Below are 26,808 nucleotides of genomic sequence, written 5' to 3' on the forward strand. Positions count from 1 at the left end.
GATCTAAAATTATTGTGTCCCAAACCTGAGTTACACTTAAGGTAGGAAACATGATCTAAAATTATTGTGTCCCAAACCTGAGTTACACTTAAGGTAGGAAACATGATCTAAAATTATTGTGTCCCAAACCTGAGTTACACTTAAGGTAGGAAACATGATCTAAATTAATTGTGTTCTTGGTGTTTCAAAACTTTTCCTGCTCAATACGTTAGCATAATCTTTTCCCTTGTCTGGGATTCCTATGGTAAAATAACTTCTCTTGTGCTTTTAAGTATTTAAGTTTTTCAGCTTTTGCAATTAAGGGGCAACATCAGCTTTTGTTGTTTTGATTTTAACAATTAATTAATAGTGCTGTTAAAATGCACACACAAAGCGTCGTTAGACTTTGCAGATTTAATTCTTGTAAAGGTTATTTTACAGACAAAACTCACTTCAACTCACATCCAGTAGGACATAATTAAAACCAGATTGTATTGGTCAAATAAACCACACTCTGTTAAATGAAATGAAATGAAATATTATTTATTTATCCAGGCAAAAGTTAGGGCCACATGGCCCTTTCTTACACTTAACCTGTCATAAATATATCACACATATTTTACCAATTACATTAATATACAACAAAAACAAAATCTAAATCATGGATACAGAAACTTAAACAAAAGAAAAAAACTTACATTTTAAACTGTACAAAAATAATCTTCCTCTTTCCCTCTCTCTCTCTCTCTCACACACACACACACACACACACACACACCAAGCACATCTGTCAGTGACCAACCACGCGTACAAGCCCCTAGGACAAACCAACCATGGCCATACGTTCAAAATACATATTTTTTAGCGCTGCCACTAACCGGGAACGGTTATCAAGGGATTTGATGGCTAAGGGGAGGTCATTCCAAAGTCGGCAAGCGGTCACAACAAACGCCCCGTCGTAAACTGCAGTCCTATGATGAGGCATACGCAAAGTCAATGAAGCATAGCGTGAAAATCTAACACTTTCTTCAGCTACAAACCTAAAATCATCTACAAAATATTTTGGAAAATTTGATTTTATTATTGAACTAGCTGTACCCGCGGGCTTCGCCCCGTTTAACTTCATAAGTATTCGCATGGCTCATTCACGTCCTGGTTAAAGTTCGTTCGCTACGCTCACTCACCTTTAGGTTGGAGCTCGTTCGCTGCGCTCACTTGCCTTCAGGTTAGCTCGTTCGCTACGCTAACTCGCCTCCAGGTTGAAGTTCGTTCGCTACGCTCACTCACCTTTTGGTTATAAATTAGCTGTTGTCATATATTTAAAAAAATTAATAGTGCTGCACCCTGTTGGTAATCCTTTTAACTTTTATGCTATTGAACATCATAGAACAGAACCAACTTGTTTAATTGAAACAGCTGTTAAGATTCATTAATTCCTTTTAAATATGATAAATCATAAGATTAACATGGGGAACTACAGAGCCACTGGGGCGGAGCCCGAAAGGGTTTTTTGAGATAAGAATATGTTTTAATGTTAATCGGGAATGTGAGCTATCATCATGCCAAATTTCAGCCCAATCCGTCCAGTAGTTTATGCGTGATTGAGCAACACACACACAAACACACACACAAACATACACACAAACATACACACAAACTCACAAACTTTCAGATTTATAATATTAGTAAGATAGGTTAGCAAAAGGATTTTAATTGATCTAAGGTCACATAGCTTTAATAGTTTAGAATTAATGTAGTAAGGCGTGATACGCTCACTGCGTCTCAGATCATAAATGAATCTCAAGCAGTAATTCTGAGCGCGTTGGAGAGCATCAGCGAGGTTTACAGTCATGTCATTGATCACAGAGTTGCAGTAAGTAAAGTGGGGGAAGACAAGTGATTTGACGAGATGTATTTTTATGTGCATTGGCAAAAAGTTTTGTAATTTTTTAAGTGTGTGGATTAATGCAAACACCTTTTTACGGATGTCTAAGACTGCATCGCCCCAAGTAAGTGTCGAGTTCATAGTAAGTCCTAGGTTTTTGACCTTGTCACAGTAAAGCAAAGCTGTTCCATTTATATTTATTGGATTTGTCGTGAGAAAGTCAATTGAGTTCCGTAACCGTGGATGACAAATTATGATAGGTTTAGTTTTTTCGTGATTGAGTCTGAGTCTGTGTTTATTAGTCCAAGTAATGATTTTCTCAATATCTTCATTCACTCTCTGAACACTTTCGTTGATCTGTTTGGGTGAAAAATGTGTATAAATCTGTAAGTCATCAGCATACATGTGGTATTTACAGTTTGTGAGGACTGAGCTCAAGTCGTTTATGTATAGTACGAACAACAGAGGACCAAGGATGGACCCCTGAGGTACACCGCTAGTAACTGTCTCCCAGTCAGATCGTAAGTCATCAACCTCAACACACTGCCGCCTGTCTGACAGATAGGATCCCAGCCAGTCCAATACACCATTTGAAAACCCTATGGCCCTTAGCTTTTCTAAGAGGAGCTTGTGATTTACACAGTCAAAGGCTTTAGAGAAATCAAATAAGGTAAGAATCGTTCCCTGCCGATGTTCCATTGCTAGTCTAATGTCGTCCGTCACACGTAAAAGTGCTGTTTCTGTACTATGAGCTGCTCGAAAGCCAGACTGTGAGTTGCATAAGATATTGTTTTCAGTCAGAAAATCAGTTATTTGGCAGTGAACGATTCTTTCAAGGCCTTTAGATAATGCGGGCAATATACTGATCGGCCTGAAGTCCTGGCAAGAAGCCGGGGCTGGGATCTTATTCAAGGGTCGAATTAGGGCAGACTTCCAAGAAATAGGGAATGTGCTTTGCCTTAAGGATGGTATCTGTTATGGTATTTTATGGGTATAAAATCTCACTACAAATTTAAAAATTTCCCAGCATATATTTTTGTTTTTGTTTTAATTCTAACTAAGAATGTTAGATATTAAACCATTCAAATAACTAATAATAATTTTATTTTAATGGCTGATTCAGGTCATTTATATTAGTAAATGCAACTTTTAAACATCTTTATAGATGATAACCATTGTTACTGTGGTTACATATTGATATAGGCTAAATTCAACATGTCAAACCTGTAAAATTTCAAGAGTTTCAAGGTTATAAATTACAAGTTTGAAGTAGGACGATCCTAAATTTCAAATAACCATTTGCACAATGCATGTAAGTACAAAAACTGTTTGTTTGAGAATGTAATCAATTACTCTTCTAACCTTTGAGTGCTAGGTATTTTTCAGTTAATAGAGAGTGTATCTTACATACAATACATTTTTTCTTGCATTAAATAATCAAGCAAAAATCAATAAATCATATTTTTACAGTTTAAAAAACTTCTCTGTCAACAATGGAGCATATCTTAATTAGGGATTTTAATAATTACCATATTTTATCTTCTCAATCTACGTCTTGTAAAAGTTAATAGCTTGATGTATAATGATAATGATAACAGTTTGACAGATAAAAAACATCTAGTTAAAAAAGTATTACAAATAATAATTGCGATGCATTTTTACTATAGCGTATTTAATGTCTTTCCATCATTAACTCCAATCTTTTAAACTATAGCTTCTACATAAAAAATAATACAACTGTTGTTGAAATACAAGATCATTTGAACATAATCTTTTCCTACTAAAGACAGTTTTCTTAATTTTACCAATATTTAACTGTATAATATCAAAATAAATGATAATTATTTTAATCACCAAACAAATTACTTACGTTAGTGATTTTCAGTTGGTTGTAGTGATCAAACTTAAGTTACTCCTGACAACTGTATCTTACTGTCCAAAAATTTAGTATTTTTAAACTAATAACATATTAAACATTTAATGAACTGTGAACTATTGGGTGTAGCATAATGTTAAATTCACATTTACACAGAACGTATTCCGGCTTGTTGCAAGAACAAGGATGGGCTCTGTGCCCAGTATGTTTCCTGCCCTCACAAAGCCTCTACAAGTGATGGGGTCACCTCCGCCGTCAGCTGTGTTAAAACTGCAAGTGAGCAGACTAAGTTGCGGCAGAAGTCTTGCAGCTAAGGCAAGAAAAGATAACGGAGAGAGGAGGCAATGCAGCGCTGTTAAAGGGAAAAGTTCAGAAAAGGCAAACAAAAGACAATGTTCTAGTGTAAAAGGGAAAAAGGGACAAAGCAAGGAAAGAGGCGCTCAGTGTTCGGAAGTCAAAAACAATAAAGGAGAAGGAAAACAGCTTAAAAATATTAAAGGAAAAAGAGGAGCAAGTAAAGAAAGGGGAGATCAGTGTACGGAAATAAAAGGCAAACGAGACAAAAGTTATGGAAAGCAACAGTGTGGTGAGGTAAAAGGAAAGAAGAAAAATAGTATGAAGGGAGCACAGTTCACTGAAGTCAAAGGCAAATGTAAGGATACAGATGCCAAGATTTCCTCCAACGACTGTTCATGCAGCTTATTTGATGCTGCTAAAAACTCAGCAAAAGCCACAACAGTTGTTTGTGAAGGAGATAAAAATACATACAGTTTTGGTGAAAAAGTTCAAACATGTTCAAGCTCAAGCTCCTCCGAGGCAGACAGTGAATGTTCTGAAGGAGAGGAGAAAAATGAGTGCAAAACAGAGGCAGAAGAGGACTCGGAGCTTGATGAAGTCCCCAAGAAAGAATGTGTTGATGAACCCATTGACCAAGAGCAAGAAGAAAGGAACAGGAAGGCTGTAACAGAAATGTGCTCTTGTATACAGTCAGCCCTTGCAAATACCAAAACAGGGCCGAAAAAAGACACCTCCACTTTAAAACATACTAAAAACCACAAATCAATTTGCGGGTCTTCTAAAAAGGAAGATGCTAAACCAAAAGTGAGTGAACATGTTACATGCTGTAATGTTGAGACCTCAAAAACAGCATCGTTGAGCTCCAACAATAAATGTAAAGTTGACAAAGAAGAAGAGGAGTGTTCAAAACACGAGGATGTTGATGTAATAAAACAAGACGAGAAAATTAAATCAAAAAACGACCCGTGTGAATGTATTAAAAAAGCAGTTGATGACTGCAAGAAAGGCAACATAATCAAGACAAAGAGTGATACAAAAAAACATGAAAAATTGGAAAAGAAAAACAGTGAGCCAAAAAAATTAGAAAATGAATTTAAAACTCATTCAAAGTCGTGCCCGAGCTCAACCAAGTCCTCTAAAGAGGAAACCAGTGGTGAGGAAAAGCCTTCTCAATGTGGCTCGATGAAAAATGGAAAGAAACAGCCACCGTTTTGTTGAAGTTGGTACCAAATAGGAGTTTGCAATGAAATACAATTGAAATAAATACTTTTTTAATATGTAGAGAGCTATTGATTTGTTTTGTTGATGATAGCTTAAAAGCTATTTTCGGTCCACCAGCAAAAGAAAAATGTAATTGATAAAATGATTGTTAGAGAATCGGTCAAATGTTTGAAACCATATCATGAGGACCATATTTGAGGAATAACACTTTTATAGCCATTTTTCATCACCAAAGTTACTTTATCTCACCAGAAACTCAGCTCTGAGATATGAGTGAATTTAAAAATCACTAGCTGTAACCCGCGGGCTTTGCCCCGTTTAACTTCTTAATTTTCAAGATGATCTCGTTCGCATGGCTCAATCACGTCCTGGTTGAAGTTCGTTCGCTACGCTCACTCACCTTTAGGTTGGAGCTCGTTCGCTACGCTCACTCACCTTTAGGTTGGAGCTCGTTCGCTGCGCTCACTTGCCTTCAGGTTAGCTCGTTCGCTACGCTCACTCACCTTTTGGTTGCAAATTAGCTGTTGTCATAAATGTAAAAGAAATAATAGTGCTGCACCCTGTTGGTAATCCTTGTAACTTTAATGCTAAACATCATAGAACAGAACCAACTTGTTTAATTGAAACAGCTGTTAAGATTCATTAATTCCATTTCTCATAAGGTTAACATGGGAAACTCCAGAGCCACTGGGGCGGAGCCTATTGGACGGATCACGAAATTGATGGTGTATAAACCTATTCCATGAAATTCTACACGTATGTACCAAGTTTCGTGGCAATCGGTTCAGCGGTGTCTGAGTTTATCACTGCCAAACAAACAAATATATATATATATATACAAACATCCTCTTTTATACTTATAGATTAGTAACAAATTTAATAAACGGTATCAGCATTCTGACACATACTTTCTCCCATAAGTTTGTAATCAACCTTTATCATGTGTAAGCAGTGAGAGTAAATAAACGGAAATGGGATATGTAAAATTTTGTTCAGAATTTAAAGGACTGTAACATACTAAATTTTTATCAAACTCGTTCGGGCCATTTTTGGGAAAATCCGATTTTTCCGTTATTTTATGGGGTTTTTAGGGGAAAATAACATAATTTACAATAACTTTTTAACCGTAATTTTTACAGAAATGGGATTTGAACAATTTTATTCAAAATATAAAGGACTATAACAAACTAAATTTTTATCAAAATCGTTCGGGCCGTTTTTGGGAAAATCCTATTTTTCCGTTATTTTATGGGGTTTTATAGGAAAATCCCCATTAAAAATCAAAATTTAAAAAAAAATGAAAAAAGCTATCGAAATTGTAAGGACCATAACATACTATGTTAAATCAAAACCGGATTTTTTTCTTAAATCCTATTTTTTGTTGTTTTATGGGGTTTTTATGGAAAATAACATAATTTACCATAACTTTTGAACCGTAATTTTTAGAGAAATGGGATTTGTACCATATTGTTCAAAATTTAAAGGGCTACAACATACTAAATTTTATCAAAATCGTTCGGGCCATTTTTGAGAAAATCCGATTTTTCCGTTTTTTTATGGGATTTTATGAGAAAATCCCCATTAAAAATCAAAATTTCAAAAAAATGAAAAAACGCCTGGAGATACCATGGATTAGAACCTACATACCAAATTTCATCGAAATCGGACCACAGGTGTAGTCCCTAGCTCTGTACACATCCAGGCACACACACACACACGCAGACATCACTTCGAAAACCACTTTTTTGGGTCCAGGGGGACCCAAAATGAATATATCCACTCAAAACTCAAACTCAAAAATTTTGACGAAAACAATACTTTCTCCATATACTATGGTATAGGGGGAGAAAGTAAAAATATTCTTACAGGGTTGTATTTAGTCTGTTCTTTTTATCATATGATTTATTTGTATTTAAATATGTTTTGCTGTCAGATGATTTTTGTAAACATGTTTTTGTAAACATTGGTTTAGTTTGGAAATAGAGTTTGTTGAAGCAAGATGTGTGATTAATATTCTTATATAGGAAATAGAACATATGGATTATTTGATAGATTTTCCAACTCTATTCACAGATACATCTTAAGCCTGTTAATGTGTTTGGATTTTAGAGATTTTAGAGTTTGGATGGCTCTCTACCATGCCATTTGATTTGGGGTAGTATGGAGAAGATGTTTCAAGTTTTATCTGGTAATTCTTCACATAGGCAGAAAACTTAAGGCTGTCAAAGGGAGGGCCATTATCCGAGTGGATCTTTTTTGTCAATCCATGTGTTCTGAAGATATGAGTTAAACAGCTGGTAACAGATTCAGCAATTGTTGTATTCATCTTTTTAATCTCCACAAACTTAGAGTGGTAATCAATTACCGACATGTGTTCTGCTCCTTTGATTTTGAATAAATCTATGCCAATTTCTTCCCATGGATTCTTAGTTACTGGGTGAGGTTTAAGAGGTTCTCTGGTGTTAGATCTCTGGAACGCTTGACAATTTTTGCACTAATTAACTAATCTATTGATGTCTTTCATCAAACCAGGCCAATAAAAGGTCATTTGTGCTCTCCTTTGGCAAGAGTTAATTCCTTGATGGGACGCATGAATTTGATACAAAATGTTAGATCGAAGGCTCTTTGGAATCACAAGACGATTTCCTAAATAAATCAAACCCTCAAACTCATGTAGCTCGTATCGGCTATCCCAAAACGTATTAGCTTCAATGTCAGTTCTATTTTTGTGTTCAGGCCACCCATACTGAATATAGTATCTTACTTTTTCTAACTCAACATTTGTTTTTGTTTCTGATTTCAGCTTTTGTAATATGTTATCATTTTTGTGCACTACTAAAGAGTACACAACCTCTGCACCATTTTCAAGATAGTCTGTATTAACATTGTCATTTGTAGGAGCTCTGGATAACGAATCAGCAATGAACATTTTCTTTCCTGGAACATGAATCAGTTTGAAGTTGTATCTCATTAATTTCATTACCATTCGTTGAAATCGTGGAGATAAATCGGATATAGGCTTCTCAAGAAGGTCAATGAGAGTTTTATGACCAGTCTCTATGACAAATTTTGTTCCATATAAGTAATTGTGGAATTTTTTACATCCATTTAAAACAGCTAGAAGACCCTTTTTGATTTGGCTATATCTTTGTTGAGTAGTAGTCCATGAAACTCGTCTGCTCAACATCTGTCCACACAAAACTTTTATTTTTATTCATAAGTGATCTTAACGTCTCAGTTTTGTCAGATATGTATGTCAGATATCAGCTTTGTCTTTTGGAGTTGGATAGTCTTGTATTGCTTTCAACTTCGATTCAACTACGGATATTCCTTGTGAAGTTACTTTATGTCCAAGGTAAATTACACTTTCAGCACATATTTGACTTTTATACCTAGACAACTTGAGTCCAAAGCATCTAACTTTTGTTAGAAACTCTTTCAATCGTTTGTCATGTTCTTCTTTAGTATTCCCGAATATGAGAATGTCATCAATATATGAAACTGCTCCCTCTAAACCAATTACAAAATCCATTGCTTTTTGATACACTTCCGGAGCGCTATTCAATCCATACGGTAGTCTGCAGTAACAAAATTGGTCGAAAGGGGTAGCTATTGTACATAATCGTGAACTTTCTTCAGTCAGAGGTATTTGTAAGAATGCCGATGAAGCATCAAGCACACTGAAGTATTTCGCTCCTTCTAGTTTGGAGAAAATCTCTTGTGAGGTTGGCATTTAAAAAGCTCTCTTTTGATGTACTTATTTAATGTTCTAGGATCTATGCAAATTCTTACTTTACCATTTGGTTTTTTTTGCAATCACTATTTGCAGTGACACCAACATAGCCAAGATTGCCTACCACTCACTGTTTGAATCACATCTTCGATATGGCCTTGAAGTATGGGGAAACTCATCGGCAACCAACCTCCAACGTGTGCTTATCCACCAGAAAAAAGCAGTAAGAATATTAGCAGACATGGACAAGAGAGAAAGTCACAGACTGAAATTCCGTGAGCTAAAAATCCTAACGATTACAAGCCTGTACATCCTAGCTGTGGCTACTCACGCAAGCAGGCTACAGATCCAACGAGGTACGGATAGGCACAGCCATAACACCCGACAGGCTATGAATTACACACTTCCAGTCCATCATCTAACTCTTTTTGAAGAAAAGCCTTCCTACATGGGAGCGAAGTTCCTGAACCTGCTCCCAGAGACAATAAAAGGCCCCAGCATAAGCAGCACCAGACAACGCTTATCGGCTTGGCTTCTGGAGAGACCGTTCTACACAGTTGAGGAGTTCATGAACTGGAGAACTTCACCGATGTTCCAGTGAGGATTAAACAATCCTCTCAATCTCTGTAACGACGCCTATTCTGTACTCTATGTTCAAGAATAAAGTATTCTGATTTCTGATTTCTGATTTCTATGGGATGAACCCAGTCAGTTGGTTCACTTACTTCTTTTAAAATGCCTTTGTCAACCATCTCACTTATCTCTGTACGAACCAAATCGTTCAATGCCTGAGGTATAGGTCTCCAAACTTTTGGAATAGCATCATCCGCTATTTTAATATTGTATGTAGTTGGTAATTTCCCTAACTCATCATCAAAAACATGTTGGTAATCCGTGAAAACGTAGTTACTATTATTTGCTACTTCATTTATTCTGGCAATAAGGTTCAATGTTTTACATGTGAAGAGCCCAAGAATATGGCAAGCCTCACCATTCACAATGTAAAATTGTTCTAGGGAACTGGTTCTACTACCAGAAACCCTACTGTTCAGTAAGCATGTGCCTAAAACATTTATATCATTTGGTGGTATCCCTGCAGGGTGCTGGAGGCTTGAATAAGCATACCTTTATGTACTATTCATACTATTCAGGTTTTTCCAACACCACAGAAACCACATCTTTACCTCTGGCTATGGAAATTAAGACTAAGGTTTCTTTCAAGTTGATGAAATACTAGATTTTAAAATGTACACAACTCAAAAGTTGTATTGTACAATAAAGTAAAACTGGTCCAAAATAACGAAGTCTGTTTTGTAAAATCATGGTTTATGAAAACCAAACAAGGACATACATTGTCATAACACAATTAATTTGTTTATATCAACGCTATTATAAGTGTTAACTTTGCTTCGTTATGCCTAATGAAGGTTTGTTCCATCTTGGACCACTCACAGAAATTGCTCATTCCAGAGGAAGGTGTTTTCTTGGTGAAGTTTCCATAGAAAGTCCTACTGTGTTGTCTGTTTGCTTCATCATCCATTAGTGTAGCAATGGTCATAACTCTGACTTCACGTTTTTGTTGTTTTTCAAAGTTACCATAACATGAAACATAGACAGCAAAAGTTTCATTTCCAAAGTCATTTCTTCTTCCGACCGATATCCTCCAATGAAACCCCGACCATGAGAACAATTCAGATTCCTCCAGCCATTTTAAATCGTCACAGTTTTTGATAGCACAAAAGACATCAACATATGTCATGTAATTGATGGAAAGCACAGTGAGTTTGTCAGACAAGAGGTGCATTTGTCGAGGCCTCATAGCTCTGCAGATGTGAGTCATGTCATGTGGGATTCTGGTACAAAGTGATCGGCTGATGTCGACAATTTCCTCTAAAAGTAGTACTTTTGCTGGCTCAATATGTTTCCATAGTTCCTTCAGGTCCATTGTGAGAAATCGTATATGATTCAGAAATGGATACATGTATTTACGGAGCGTCTTTCCATCCCTTGAATTACTCTTACGTTTAGCCCACTTTAACACAGCTTTCCAAATCTCTATTTCCTCTGTGTTGAGGTTTGTCTGTTGCAATATCCAAAAGAGAGCATTAGCACTCAGAGCCAAAAACTGTTTATCGAAAATAATGTCCTCGGTGTTGTTTTGAACTGTGCTTACCATTATCTGGCTTGTGTCGGGATCCTCTAAGCAAGAAGAACATTCCAGAGCTGTAAAAATGTTTTTACAATTTAGAATTTTTCTAATGTAACTTAACACTTTGTTTTTGACATATTCGACCAAATATTTATCAGCAACTTCTAGTAACTTGACTGATTCTTCCATAGTCAAACTTGGAATAACGACATCACATCCACCACAGATGCACTTGAGCAATGTCTTAAATGTTTCAATTTCAACATCCACTATACGAACTTCTCCGTCTTGACCTTCCTTGTAATTTTGTGTGAACATTATCCTCAGTGGCTCACTGTGTGCTGAAAGAAACAACTTCAAGGCACCTATCCTCTCCACTGGACCTGCTTCTGAGCCAACTTTAAAGTAACAGTCGGGTGTCGTTTCGTTCAGCCAGTAATTAATATGAGCGGGTAAATTGTCTGCAGCAATTTTTATCCGCTTTTCTTCTTCAGTGGTTTCACATTTTCGTTTTAAATTCTGTTCTATAGTTTGGCTCATAATTTGTTTTACTTCGACGTTTCTATTTTGACAGTAATTATGAATACTAACAGATAACAAATTCAATTTAAACTAATGAAGAAAATATAACTGATCAGTACATTTGGAAACTATGGAAACTTAATCTAGAATCTTAGTAGCTTGGCTTACTATGGTTGAGGTTTATTTTTGTAAGAAAATACTCTTGTTACAACAAACTTGCGGACTAAACACATGTTTTTTGTGTTAAAAGAACATTAGAGTCTCGCTATTATGAATTAACAGGGGCCTTACCCTGCTTGGATTTTTGGGAATTTTTCAATAAGTACATTCCTTTTACCCTCCAAGTGTCCATAGTAATGGTATTAATGTCGGCCCATTAATTGCACAATCACAGGCTTTTATTTAAATGTATCTTAGAAACTTGAATACACTATAAGGCCTTTTTTTTTTTTTTTTTTTTTTTTTTTTTTTTATAGAGGGCCAGGCTTACAAGTTACCATGGGATTGCATCGCAGCTAGAACAGCTTATTGTGCACCCTCGTTCATAGATCCTCATTCTCCGTCAAATCCCAGGTCTTTGGTGAACCGTGAGAGCCTTTTGACTATAGTGACCTGTTTTTCCCTTTGATCTCCCATCAATAGGCCAAGGGATCTCATATGCAGACCTTGTAGGGCTGGACACATAAATATACCTTCACAGCTTTCACAAGGTCTCTGGCTGGGGCAAGCCGTAGCGAGATTTCCCCGAAAGGACTCAGCTCCTGAACTTGCTTGACCAGCCAATCCTTTGTGGCTGCGTCAGCACAACCTCCACCTTTCTTCCTGGAGGCTTCATTAGAGTCAGCTTTGGGGGTACCACCCTTGCCCTGCTTTTTCCCAGCATCCTAGTTCCCGGAGGAACTGGCTTTGCAGGCAGCAGAGTTAGGGTGCTTGGCAGCCCACACCAGCCTCCTCTCACTTCTGGATAGCACCTTTTCACCTTTGGCTAAAGCATCCGCTATCCTCTGTCTTTGCAACTCACCCCTGGAAAGTCGTTTTTCGTACGAGGGATCTCATACGCAGACCTTGTAGGGCTGGGTACATAAATATACCTTCACAGCTTTCACAAGGTCTCTGGCTGGGGCAAGCCGTAGCGAGATTTTCCTGAAAGGACTCAGCTCCTGAACTTGCTTGACCAGCCAATCCTTTGTGGCTGCGTTAGCACAGCCTCCACCTTTCTTCCTGGAGGCTTCATTAGAGTCAGCTTTGGGGGTACCACCCTTGCTCTGCTTTTTCCCAGCATCCTAGCTCCCGGAGGAACTGGCTTTGCAGGCAGCAGAGTTAGGGTGTTAGGGCTTGGCAGCCCACACCAGCCTCCTCTCACTTCTGGATAGCACCTTTTCGCCTTTGGCTTAAGCATCCGCTATCCTCCATCTTTGCAACTCGCCCCTGGAAAGTCGTTTTTCGTTCCTTTCCGGTTTCTGCGAGCTTGTCGTCATCGTCAGATTTCAGTAGACCTTCCTCCTCCATTTGGGTCAGATTGTCTACATTGTTCTCACGAATACCGGGTATTTAAGTCCACCTCCCCAGTGACCCAATTAGAGAGGTAAGGGGTGCGTACGACTGGGTTACCCCTGGTTCCCAGAGGGATCCGTTAAGACACTGAATATTAGGCCCCCAGTGCCACAAGACTCTTGGCACGGATCGCATTACACCTTAGTCTAGGGCCCCCCTCACTTGGTTCTGTAGGTGGACCAACACCCAGTGGCAGAAGGTAGCTCTCCGCAGCTAACAAGTGAGAGTTGGAGTTTAGGTTGTGGCCAATCTGCCGAACCAACCCCGCATGCGAGGTTTGGCCGGAACGGCGCGAAATTTTCTCCCACTCACTAAACCCCATACCTTCCCTATAAGGCCTCGTTCACACGTATCGACTTTCCACCGTGCGCCGTGCATTCCTGAACCGTGCTGTGGACCACCCGACTTGCGCCATGAACAACACGACTTGCGTCGTGCGTAGATGACTTCTTGCCACATTTCTTCAGTCTGTCAAAATGGATAACCAAACAAGTATGCTATTTTTATAATTGCTACATCGTCAAAGCAAAAGGAGGCGTAATAAGCTAAAGTGGGTACACCCTATAAATGTGCAAAGGCCAGTAACAGGAGGATTCGTTCTTCTATTCAGTTTCTTTCTTTTTTAAGAAAGAACAAAAGTAAATTTTATAATTATTTTTTCAAATGTCAGTTGCTTCATTCTATGAACTGTTAGTAAAAGTGCAAGGAGGTTTAATTAAAGAAACAGAACACTAAGATGAGAGATGCCATCCCAGCTGTGGAGAGACTTAGCGTTACTCTCAGGTTTTGCGCTAAAAGGTGTATTTTATGAATCATACAAATTATGTAAGCTGACTTAATTTCCAAATAAATCTGGTTAATCTTTACAAACGAGCTTTGTGGCCCATCTTAAGACATGACTTCACTGTTTAAAAACTAATGTCTTATAGCAAATAATACTATGAACCTGTGAACTGTTCACATAAGTTATTTTTACAAATTTTTTACAAAAGTGGAAGATTTCACCTTTTTTGATGGATGTACTACACCTCTCGAATCCAGGAAGACACTGAAATAAACAATGTCTGCGCATGCGCTAGACCGAGTCGGGACGGCCCCGTGTCGACCTGTGTAAACGCATCCCTAAGAGACCATGGTCGTCGCTTGAAGTAGGTCGTGATGTCCACGGCCGCCGTGGACGGCATGGCGCCGTGGTCGATACGTGTGAACGGTTGCATTTACAGCAATGCTATTGAATAAACACGACGTCGTGCCATACACTAGGCACTGCAGAAAGTCGATACGTGTGAACGAGGCTAAAGTATACTGTTTTATACATCATTTTGTTTGGAAAATTATGGGCTTCAATGTAATATATAAAACATTTTTAAAAAATTTCAACAATTTTTGTGGGGTTAACATTTCTAAAAAATTATAAAATAAATTTTAAAAAAATTATGTTTGCACTCAATAAATTTTTATAATTTGTAGGTCTACAAATATTTTAAAATAGCCACTTTGATCAAAATTTTATAAAGATTACAAAAGTAAATAATATAAGAAGTAAATTTGCAAATAAATAAGTTATGGGTGAAAAACAGATTTTGTACATTTAGCGTTTAGCTAAGAATGCATAGCTTAACCATAGCTAGGAATCTGACGGATAATTTACATCAATATCACTACCTACTTCTTCAGGATCATCAACCAGCCCTTCAAAATCACTTAAATCTTCTTATAATGCACCATGTATATTACTACTTTTTATTTTTAACACTAAAACAATGATAAACGTAATAAAACACATCAGTCATTGGTGCGAGGTTAACCAAGTTGTTTACAAATACGCACGTCAGCTGTCTGCTACAATATTTACAGAACTAAGATGAAAAGCGTCTAGAAACAGACATCAGGAGAAATCTTAGAATCTGCCGAAAACAACGATACCAATATCGATCCAGTTCAATCTGATTCAGTCAGACCCAGAGCCTTCGCCGTAAACGATGTTTGTGTGTCGCAAAAGCGACGCATAACACCACGGCGGGTGTGTTGTGCGTCGATTACGCGACACTTAACACTCGGAGGGTTAATAATATTAACGTATTGATGACAAAATCCTTGTGATCTTGATAGAAGTTTGTGCAGCTGAGATTTGCGTTTTTTATTTATTTATTTATTTTTACGGCAAACACCATTTTTACAATTGTTTTACATTGTGATACATGTGACAAGATGCTTATTACATGCTGATAAATGTTGTACAGATACATCAGTGATACATGCAAAGATTAAATGAAAAGATGAAAAACATGTTCAATGAAAATTACATGCAGTTCTGATAACAATTGAAGAATGAAAGTTGAATTAACTAGGTAATCATAATAATTAAGTAACATGCACAGCGAATAACAGACTATAACTATAGGTAACAATAACAAATAAAATATATAACATGCTTGGCGATAAATAATCTATAACTAGTTAACAATAATAATTGGCAACAATACTGACAGTAGTGATAGATGCAATACGGAAACGAGTAAAAGTGATAACAATAACAGACTAGAAATAGATAACAGTGATAATGAATGAAGTAGGCAACAGTGATAAAATTTATAAAAAAGATAACAAAAGTTAGAGTCTGATGCAAACAGCAGATAGATCGAAACAACCCCCCGCCCCACAATGTGGTTGTGACCCTTTAAAGGCGCCACCAATAACAAAACACAACACTGTTTCATGGCCAGAACACTGTAGCGAGGTCACTTTAGTGGAGTAGCCTCCGGACGTCTCGCTTGAATGAAGCTGGTGATGGCCCGAAGAAGTCGAGACGAGAAGACACATCTTCGCTGGTTCTCAGGAGTCAAGAGATGCCGTGGTTACGAGCATAGTTAGTCGGCTGGTATCTCCTTGTGAAGACTGCTCTTGATCGAGTGCCCCTGGGAATGGTGAGGTCGATGTTGTTTAATAACTCAGGACAATCAATGATTCCATTTACCAGTTTATACAAGAAGATGATGTCTCAGACCCGTCCTCTCACTGGAAGAGGTTGTATATCAAACTGTTGGGCCAGAGCTGTCACTGGTACTTGCAAGAAGGGGAATCCAAGTTTAAGACCTAGCAGTCTGAGGAAACGTGTCTGGATTCTGTTTAGGATGTCCATGTGGCCTACTTGATATGAAGACCAAATGACGGAGCAGTATTCTAAAATTGGCCGTGCTAGTGACTTGTACAGGGTGACTAATGTCAAAGGAGATTTAAGGGGTCTCGTAGAGCGGTAGATAAAACCCAGTAGAGAGGATACTCTAGAAGACAAATACACCAAATGTTCAAGTGGGCAAAGGGAGGGAGTGGTAATCACACCAAGATCCTTGATTCTCTGGACCACATTAAGACTGCTGCCATCGATGCAATAATCATACTCATGCACCACGCTACTTCAACTGAAGAACATGACCACACATTTCGAGGCGTTGAGTTCCATAGCATTCAATTTACACGAGGTGCTAATGTTGTTGAGCGAGAGTTGGAGTTCATCTTGGTTATCTGTCGAAGTGATTTTGTTAAAAATCTTTATGTCATCAGCAAACGGAAGGAACTTTGTTGTGATCGAATTGCAGATGTCATTGACGAACAGATTGAACAGCAGTGGGCCAAGGTGAGAGCCTTGAGGCACTCCCGAAGTGACTGAGAAAGGGGGAGACAGGCCTCCGTCACATTTAACAATGAGGCTGTGACCTGTGAGGTAACTCTTCATCCAGCAGAGTAATGAGCCACATATGCCATATCCTTCTAGTTTTGCAATCAGCAGTCGATGGTCAATCCTGTCGAAGGCCTTAAACTGTTGTATCTCTATGTTTCAAATGCTATGCATTTAGTAATTTAATCATATGTTATTTTCAAAAATGTGATTCAATTAATGTAAATAAACTAGTGAAAAAATAAGGCTCATTTTTCAACTTTCATTTATTTAACTATTTATTTCAATATATAAACTTACAATACATAACAGAAGTCCAGATAAACGCAATCTACTTGAGAGTGTTCAGTAAACGCTGTCATTACGGCATTTTGAAAGATAAGGAGGTTGGTAACTGGAGGAGCGATTTTGCATGAATCCATGTTGTTCGGTAACAATGTGTTTGCTGAGCTGAAAGCACATGCAAGGAATCAAGAATGAGACTTTCGTAAATCTTGGATAAGGCAGGCTGAATGGCAATAGGTCTGTAATTTCGTACGTTGTTTTTGCAGCCAGATTTGAATATGGGGACAACATAACTTTTCTTCAAAGACGAAAGAAAAACACCCACTTGGAGTAGTTTTGTGAAGTAAATATAGAGGTGAGGGGTAAGAATAGGAGCACAGTATTTGAGTAAAGCAGGTGGAATGTCATCTGGTCCAGCACTCTTGTTTGGATCAAGTGCCTCCAACTTACTTTGTACGTCTATGGCTGAAAAGTTGCAGCAGTTTATTGACTGATTCAACCCAAAGTCATAAGTTGGCTGTGGTATGTTGCTCAGGTTGAATACGGATGAGAAGAATCTTGAGAAAAGGTTACATTTTCCTCCTGCGTCAGTAGCCTCATCGGAATCAAGAAACATGGAAGATGGAAGAGAAGTGGAGCTTTTTTGACAGTTAACATAAGACCTGGGCCCTGTTTCATAAAACTACTAGTCTAGTATTTACTAGTCCATGGACTAGTAATACTAGTGTATTTTACAAGTCTACGTTTCATAAACCTACTAGTGTAAAATACTAGTTACTAGTGTAGGGACTAGTATTACTAGTGGTTTTTACTAGTGTAGACAGCAATGTGTTTCATAAAGTTTTACTCTTGTAAATTACACTGGTAAATACTTGCCATTTTCTAACAACCTCTCTACACCCGTATTATTTGAAGTAGACTAGTATTTTTGGAAAGAGAGTTATTTCATTACTCACATCATTTAAAAAAAAAAAGAATTATTAAGTTCTTTTTGCAAGTGCGAATTGGCTCACGTTTGTAATTTAAGATAAATATAGATCTGTGAGTGCTAAAATGATAATTATTATTAGATGTAAATTACAATTAATAAATTTGGCGTAGTACAAAATGAGTGAAATTGAATTTTATAATGTATGTACAATCGCCCTATTAGAATTAATTATAATTATAAGTTATCAATTTCTGTGAAATTTTAGTATAATTTTACTTGAGTTAAATTTCATGGTTATATCAACTATTTAGCTATCACAGAGAAAAGATTTTTAAGCTTTGAGAGAAACCAAATTAAAACCGCATACCGTATTGAACAAAGATGTAACAAATGTATCCAACATTGCAACATTTATCAGATTATTTTACACCCAAGGCTCTTGGTTTTATTTAAAGACATTTTAATAGGAATTAATAGTATGACAATTTTAAAGAGGAGTTGCATTGTATTTTTTGAGGTGCTTATTATTTGCTTCCCTAAATAGATAAAACCCTGTGATGTACTAACAATTTTGTAGGCTTATATTTGATTTTTGGGCGTTGGACTGAACTGCTTATCATAAAAACATTACGTTTAATCTATTTTGGTATTCCGAATTTGTTATTCAAAGTAATAAAAAAATTAGATCTTGATTAGAGCTGTTATTTTAATGTAAAACATGTAAAAGTTTAATTAATGGAACTGAAGTATAGTGAGTGGTGCGGATTTGAACCAGGGACCCACCACATGAGAAGCGAAATCTCTACCTCTGAGCTACGCCCTGCAATAGCGCATATATGCCATGTTTTACTATACTTAAAAACCTACTTTTCCATTGCTTGTAACGGCGTTGCAATTATTTGTTACATCAATAAACGTTTAGGCTTATTATTCATGGTTTGTAGACTCAAAATTAGAATATCACAGGATGGTTTTTAACCCAAATATTCTTATGCATTCGAATATTTGAAAACATAGGTTAGGGTACTTGAAAACGTTCCTAACAAAATGTCCTTACACGATTTAATTAAGTTCAAAATTTGAGCCTTCTTTTCTTTACTCATAGCAAGCTTAATTTTATATGTCAGAATAAAACAAAAACTATACAAATCACAGCAAATGCGGCAGCAACAGATCAATTTCCACCCAACTGTTGAGCGCCGCAACTAGGCCTACAATCGGCTACTACAATCACCGTGTTGATTGCAGCGACGCGACGCCGCGCCGCGCCGGCGCGTCGGCGGGGTAATTGATGGACATAAGTAATAGCGTTTTGATAAATAATATGTGATTGTTTTACTTATGTGTCTATATAGTTATTAATTCAAAGAAAACACTGCGTTTCTACAACTATTTACTTTTTGTATCAAATGAAAACAAAATTTAAACCCTTTATAAAGCGCCAGAAAACCCGTGATTGAGGTTAGAAATTTGTTTTCAAAGTTTACCTTGTAAAGTTGGTCACGTGACTAGTATTTTTGGTCACGTGACTAGTAAAATACACTAGTATTTACTAGCGGTATAAAAACGTTTATGAAACACAAATTAGTAGGACAGGTAAATACGGGACTAGTATTTACTAGACTAGTAATTACTAGACTAGTATTTTTATGAAACAGGGCCCAGAAGGATTTTATATTTGAGGGGATGCTCTTCTCGACTTTGTTTAGATATTCAGAGTGGCATTGGCTGATAAGTTGATTGCAGATTCTTCTTATATGTTGAAAGTTGATGTAGTCTTGTTGGGACAGGGATGACTTGTATTTTTTATGCAGAATCTTCTTTTGAATTACCAAACTTCTAAGATGCTTTGAAAACCATAGAGGAAATTTACAACTGTCGACTTTTCTCATGGGCGTGTACTGTTTGATCACAGATTCCAGGTAATTGCACAAATTGTTAAATTCATCTTCAATGCTCTGGTGATCGGTAAAAGCGGGATAGTTTAGTTGGAGCAGATTATCAAAAACATCACTCATGTCGCAGCGACGGAAATCATAGATGTATGTGGGGCCTTATGATCACAATGTTATGATCACAATTACGGGAGATTATAAAGATTTTGTGGCATTCGTGGAAGATTACAGGAGACAATGTCAATGTTGCTGCAACATTTTAGTTCTGTATGTTGAAAGCTTCTTTATTGTTCACAGAGACATACGGTAATAACTTCAACAACATTCGTGGTTATATTACTACCTTCGCCAACGTTTGTGGTACAATTGTCAGACTCTCCACCATTTGTGGCAACATAGAAAACCTCACTTGCTTTTGTGATGTTGCTGCATTTTTAAAAAAAATTGTTATCTTTGTCAATGTTCACAACATCATAACTTGATTTTAGGAAATTTCAAGCAACATCACCAACATTCCTGGCAACAAGGGTAGCCTTGATGACATTTGTGAAATCATCACTAGAATCTTCAATGTTCTCAACATTATTGCTAACATCGCCAACAACACATCGATTTCACTAACCTTGGCAATATTGCTTGCTTCGGCAAAGATTATGGTGATATTGCTAGCTTTTCTGACATTTGAAACGCTAATTGAGCTGACATAGTGGCTGTCAAAAGTAACATACTGTATAACCAAACAGTCACAACTATGTATTTTAGTGTAAGAGAGAACAAAGCATATGTTACAGCCTAGGGGTCGAGTTCTGAACCACTATTATGGATTTTTGTTGACCTTGAAATGTTCTAGTTTGAGGACTTCATGCTGTCCTTGTAAACCTTTTATTTTGTTAGTTTCACTGCCAATGATATTTTTGTAAGATATAATTCTAAATGCTATTAAGAGATTGGGCCCCAACCCCTGAAGTTGATATGTTTTTAAAGGATATGACAAGGGTCAGAAACCTGTCCCTATCACACCAGAATCTGAGACGTTAACATCAAGGAAGAATACATTGAAACACACATAAAAAACACAAATAAATGTTCAAAACAGTAGATCAAATCAAATCAAATATAATTTATTCCATGAAAAACATAAATTACAAAACGGTATTCTTAATAGTAATGGAACCTCCCCACATAGGCGAAGCCTGTGCGTGGGGAACAAGTTGTAATCAGTCCATCCATATTCTACAATCCAACCCATATATTCTGACCCATCTGAGCTTCAATTTTTTTTTATCTTGTTATATTATTAATAACTTTTTGTATGCAACTTTTGTAACTAATGTGTCATACAAATACTGTATTACAAAAAGGAAATGCTTAAAATATAAAGTAAGAATTTAATTTAAACAAAACAATCAAAAATGAATAATTTCTAAAAGAACACAAATAAAACAATATCAAGAAGAGATGATATAAATCTATATCTATAAAAGAGGAACTATGTATGTATATATATATATGTGTGTGTATATACGTTATGGACTCCGAAACCGCTAGACAGATTGTAATGAAACTTTCAGGCTTTATTAAGCATCTTTCTAGGATGGTTCGAGTGAAGTTTGGTGCAGATCCGTCAAAAGGGCTCTGCCCCAGAGGGTTTTAAGTGGGCCAATGTCAGACTTTTTGATCTACAATGTTTACAAATAAATATAATTTAAAAGCATATGTTTACTTTCACCAATTGTTTTGTAGGTTAATAATCACAACATTCTGTATTAGCATTAGTCATGATTTGAAATAGTGCTACAGTGTTTCTACAGAGTGCAGCACAGAAAACTATTTTACTTTTGAATAAGTCCAAATTTATAAACCCCAATCGCAGCACACCTGTGCACTCAACAACGTTTAAATTCTTCAATGTTAAATATTAAAAACATTAAAACCTTTATCAAAATATTATAAACAATAAAAGGGATGACTTTTTTAAATTTATGACAACAGCTAATTTGCAACCAAAAGGTGAGTGAGCGTAGCGGACGAACATGAACCTGGAGGCGAGTAAGCGTAGCGAACGAGCTAACCTGAAAACAAGAGAGCGCAGCGAACGATTTCCAACCTGAAGGTGAGTGAGCGTAGCGAATGAACTTCAACCAGGACGTGATTGAGCCATGCGAATACTTATCAAGTTAAGCGGGGCAAGGCCCGCGGGTACAGCTAGTATTACAATATCTTCTATATAATACGCTAGGCATATTTTTGTCATAATTGTTTTGGAGTGGTGGTTCTACCGATCACCATGTTCAAGGTGTCGTTAGAAAGGTCTTAGCATGTAGTTTTGCCATCAAACAAAAAAACTTTGGAATTCCATCAGGGCTCTGCCCCAGTGGCCTTCAAAGTTCCCATGTTATTCTTAGGGAGAAAATGTTTGTTTATATTTGAACAGATGAATACTTTGAAATTGACACTAATTTTTGAAACAGATGGTTATACTAAAATTTTGCACAAAATCAAAACATAACCAAAAAACGTTCGACATAATGGAGACTATAAGACTTTGACCAGGACGGCAAATAGAAAGAGGCCGACGAACTTTAACTGGTAGACGCGAACGAAATACAAATAATACTATTGTCGTTGATAGCCGAATCCAGCAAGCACCCGTCCGTGTTGGGTTTAAGTGTGCTCTCCAACAGTCGCCTGAAGATTTCACATTCAATTTATGACTGTTGGATAATCGCTGCATAAGCTATTGATTTTGGAAGAAAAGGAGGAGGGTAGGACTAATTTGGAAACAGAAGAGAGGAGATATTAGATGAGTGGCAAATGCGTTGGGAGCACAGTGTTTTATGTTAACGTTTTAAGGGTAAACGTTCGTTTCAATAGAAGCCGGTAGATGTGTGTGTACACTTATAATAAAACTATTCTAAACCATTACACAATGAGTATTTTGATTTTATATAAACCGAAACTCTTGTGTCATTGTGCTTTCGTTCAACGTGTGTGATAATTGCAGGTGTTGGGACAAAAACGCTTCAATCCGACCCAGTATGGACGAAGTGGTGAGGATAATGTCGGTCATTTACACATTTGTCAGTGGCTACGACCAACCATTGCAGTTTGACGATGACGCTTACAGTTTCTACACAGGTAAGCACATTAGAAATACTTTTAGTCTCTATGATAGAAAGTAGAGTCCTGCTCTTTGACAGTATATTTTTAATTTTGCCATAGACCGAAATGTTTTGGTAGTTTTTCAACTTCAAAGTATATTTTTTTCTCTTTGGGTGATGTCTCAGATTAAAACTTACCTTTGCTTACCTGGTAAAATTAAATTAAATTTTTCAATGTTAATATAGTTATATTTATATAGATACATTGGCTGTATGGGCTATTAATAAACAGTCCTGTATAAGGCAAATGTCGGCCTTAGTCAGTAATAAGTATACAAGATCACATTTATCTCCATTCATACAGGGTGCGGCAAAAAAACCGATCTTTTTAGCTAAACTACTCTAACGATATTATTTTCCCAATCAAGATAAATAGTTGTGTATTGTTGAACCATTCTAACGATATTCTACATGTCATGATAGGAATCATTGAGTCAAACCGTTGTAATGATATTTCTAGATGATGAAGCAGAGGAAGAATACGAGACTGAAAACACTCTGGGGTCACAAAGCATCCCAGACTCCTACATTGAAAGCTTAAGTAAGTTAGATTTTAAAAAGAATATGTAACTTTAAAGCAAGAATGTTTTGGGTTTACACTAAAGGTCCCATTTCATTTAGTGTTAAACCTCGTCAAACCCAAATAACATGCATTTGATATAGGAAAATTAGGATATTTGTTATTTACACAGAGATATGAAGTAAGTGTAAATCACAAAGTTGTTAGGAATTAAAAAACCTATAAAATGATGTGCCACTTGACATATGTTGCTATTTGAAAATTTTGAGCATTTGCAGATGTTAAAAAAATTTTTTTGGGAATTTTTATTATTAAAAAAAAACCGTTACTTGTTACATATCATTGTAAAGCTAATTTCATAACAAGTAAGGCAATTCAACCGTAGAAGGGCTAAATGCATTGGTATAGGAAACACAGAGTATTAAAAGATATAGATACAAAAAAACTGCCACCATTTTGAAATGGAAAAAGATAATTTAATTTCTGTTTTTGCCAAAGTGTTTGTCTGTTAAATACCTTTAAAATGATGTATAACATGACATATGTTTACATTTGAAAATTCCGAGATTCGAACTAGGTGATCAGTGAGTCAGCGAATGGTATTTGACTTTTATAAGTATTGATAGATTAAAGCTCGTGATTATTGTGTGACTTATTAAGCATGGATGTAAAATTAAAGAATAGCTATCTTGATAACTCAGCCGTAATTATTTTTGTTGGGTTAGCTTAGTTGGATTCTTGTTTTCTTTGTCTACTGGCGTGAAAATTTAAGGTCAGCTGATGAGTCATTTTATAAAAAAACAAAAAAATACATTAAATTATTATGGAAAGTTAACAACACTTATTTTCAAAAAGTAAAAAAGAGCTATAATAAAATCAAAACTTTATGGTGTATTTGGTACATACATGCAAGTATGACATTTTTTTGTTCAACCTATAAATAAAAAGAGGTCATAAATTTATGTTGTTAGGTTTTATTACCATACAAATGCTATGTGAAACAAATGATATAGGTAGCCTACAACATAGTCTTTCTTAAAAATAATATTTTTATTTTTAAACTAACTGCAAACTGCATCAAAATGTGCTGGCATTTTAGCAAATCTAACGGACAGTTCCAGAGTTAAGCCTATCCACTACTATGTGTACGCTCATTCTTCCTGTATGGGAACAAAACGAAACACAAAGCTATTTAGTGAAACCATCCACTTTATAAAACATGATATGCAAACATAACAATGAAATAAAATAAAAAAAAATTGCAGGGAAGAAAAACCATCAACAATACAACAAAATAGAAAATACAATAGCCAAGGTTCAAGTCAGCTGCATTCCGTCCAAACTTTCCCAAGGTGTCGATGAGGATCCCGCTTCCAACACATCATACGAGAGACAAAACTAAATCGCAGATACTGTAGTTGGTCGAGATAAATTGGCAATGATCTACTGATAATTTATAGTAACGGTGTTATTGTGGTTACAGGAAGTAACACAATGAATGGAACAGTCGATCCTCAGCAGAGCTGTGATCCCAGGTTTTCCACTCCTTTAGTCATCAACGTAGATCAGGTTGGTACATTACAGCACACAAATTATTTTTTTTTCTGTAGATTTTTTTAATAAAATTCAAACAATATAGTATAGTCTGTTTGATAGTAACATACTTAATATTACTTTAAAGAGCTGAATCTTTTAGTAGTTTTTTGGAAATTTTTGTCCACAATGTATTTCTAGTACAGTAGATGACAAAAATTACTTCAATTAAGTAGAACGATCCTCCAGATTGCATGACAAATGTAATCACTAGTTTCTAGCCAACCCAAGCAATTATCCTCAAGCTCAGTAAAGGATAAATTATCCTCTTGCCGCTTCATTTAAAGGTCGTCAACAAGAATAATGAATTAGCTACACACACGTATACAGACATTAAAAACACAAACATTGAAAGAGGCTAAAAACAATATGAATACTGTAAGTAAACAGGACACAACCTGATCAAGTCAAAGTTAAGTCTAGATTGCCCATCAACGTGGTCGGTGATGACATATTTCTTTTATTTCTTAATAAGCTGGTTTCATTATAAGCTGAACCACCCTTCTGTATTTCTAATTGCTGTATTTGATTGAATTGAAATTTTGTTGTTAACAGTATTTTGTTTGTAAAATTAGTCAGCTCATAAATTTGGAGTTCTTCAAACATTATATCACAAAGGCATTATAAGTAGACTATGGTTGTACCAGAGAGTGGTCTGAAGCAGGGTTGTTCTGAAATAAAACCTAATTTGTATTTGATGCCGGTTGTATCATTAGAATAGACCAGCTACAGAAAATATTTTCTATTTTAAATGTGTTGTAATTTACCATTTCCTTGTTCCAGGAACCTTCCGAATATTACCCCCTCAATGATTTGGGCTGTGAAGATGTGGACTACGAACCCTCAATGAAGGGACCCTTACCTTATCCTGAAACAAGTTCTCCTCAGAGACCACCTAACAGTGAGTTGTGCGAAATATTTGTAAACATACTTCCAGTTCTCTAAAGCAGTATTTCCCAACCCGTACGCAGAGCTGCAGAGGTGATTGTGGTAGTACTATTATTACTAGAGGCTAAAATTCCTTAATCCGTCATGTGATCAATGTCACCGATGGGCGGCAACCGGTTTCAACCCGGTAATGGAGTCATCTTCAGGCGTAGGCTAGAAGGAACATGGAATCACTCTGAAGAGGTTGTCGAGAGTCTTGAAAAACGTAATGAAGAACAATTAACACTAATACACATTTTCTTATGAAACACTTGTGGCCACAAAACGATTACGCGGCGGACGGTACGCATACTTTAAATTATAAGTCCAGACATGTGGTGGTACGTTTCAGGGTAGTTTAACATGATAAAAACTTAATTACTTTTTGAAATCTAAATGCTTGTTGTCAGTGCTCAGTGCTAAAGTATTCATCAATTGCAAAAATATAACCTTTTCTAAAAAAAAAGCTCAGCCCTGATTCAGAAGTAATCGGGTTCTCTCAGAACGTATTTAATCAGAGATATTCTCAGGTTGGCAAAAATCTTCACTCTCAGTTTTCTAATCAATGTTTTGTTTTACATTTTTATATTTTCCTTACAGC

General features: G+C 36.5%; 3 protein-coding genes across 3 annotated transcripts in view; 2 read left to right on the forward strand and 1 right to left on the reverse strand.

The window, feature by feature from the left end:
* LOC128989544 (mitogen-activated protein kinase kinase kinase 7-like) overlaps nt 1-26,808 on the forward strand; it is a 56,405-nt gene that overhangs the window by 6,085 nt on the left and 23,512 nt on the right. Inside the window, exons 6-9 of the mRNA XM_054411443.1 lie at nt 23,011-23,144; nt 23,628-23,708; nt 25,171-25,256; nt 26,064-26,181. Coding sequence (XP_054267418.1) covers nt 23,011-23,144; nt 23,628-23,708; nt 25,171-25,256; nt 26,064-26,181 — 419 coding nt within the window. The remainder of the gene's footprint in view (nt 1-23,010; nt 23,145-23,627; nt 23,709-25,170; nt 25,257-26,063; nt 26,182-26,808) is intronic.
* On the forward strand, nt 3,064-5,314 carry LOC128989545 (axoneme-associated protein mst101(2)-like). Its single transcript, XM_054411444.1, has 2 exons — nt 3,064-3,176; nt 3,897-5,314. The coding sequence occupies exons 1-2, from the start codon at nt 3,171-3,173 to the stop codon at nt 5,253-5,255; spliced, it is 1,365 nt and encodes a 454-aa protein (XP_054267419.1). The 5' UTR covers nt 3,064-3,170; the 3' UTR covers nt 5,256-5,314.
* On the reverse strand, nt 10,309-11,758 carry LOC128989546 (uncharacterized). Its single transcript, XM_054411445.1, has one exon. The coding sequence runs from the start codon at nt 11,678-11,680 to the stop codon at nt 10,367-10,369; it is 1,314 nt and encodes a 437-aa protein (XP_054267420.1). The 5' UTR covers nt 11,681-11,758; the 3' UTR covers nt 10,309-10,366.

Source organism: Macrosteles quadrilineatus, unplaced genomic scaffold, assembly GCF_028750875.1.
Source record: "Macrosteles quadrilineatus isolate MER2022 unplaced genomic scaffold, UCM_ALF_1.0 Scaffold_3__2_contigs__length_128488019, whole genome shotgun sequence".
NCBI lineage: Eukaryota > Metazoa > Arthropoda > Insecta > Hemiptera > Cicadellidae > Macrosteles > Macrosteles quadrilineatus.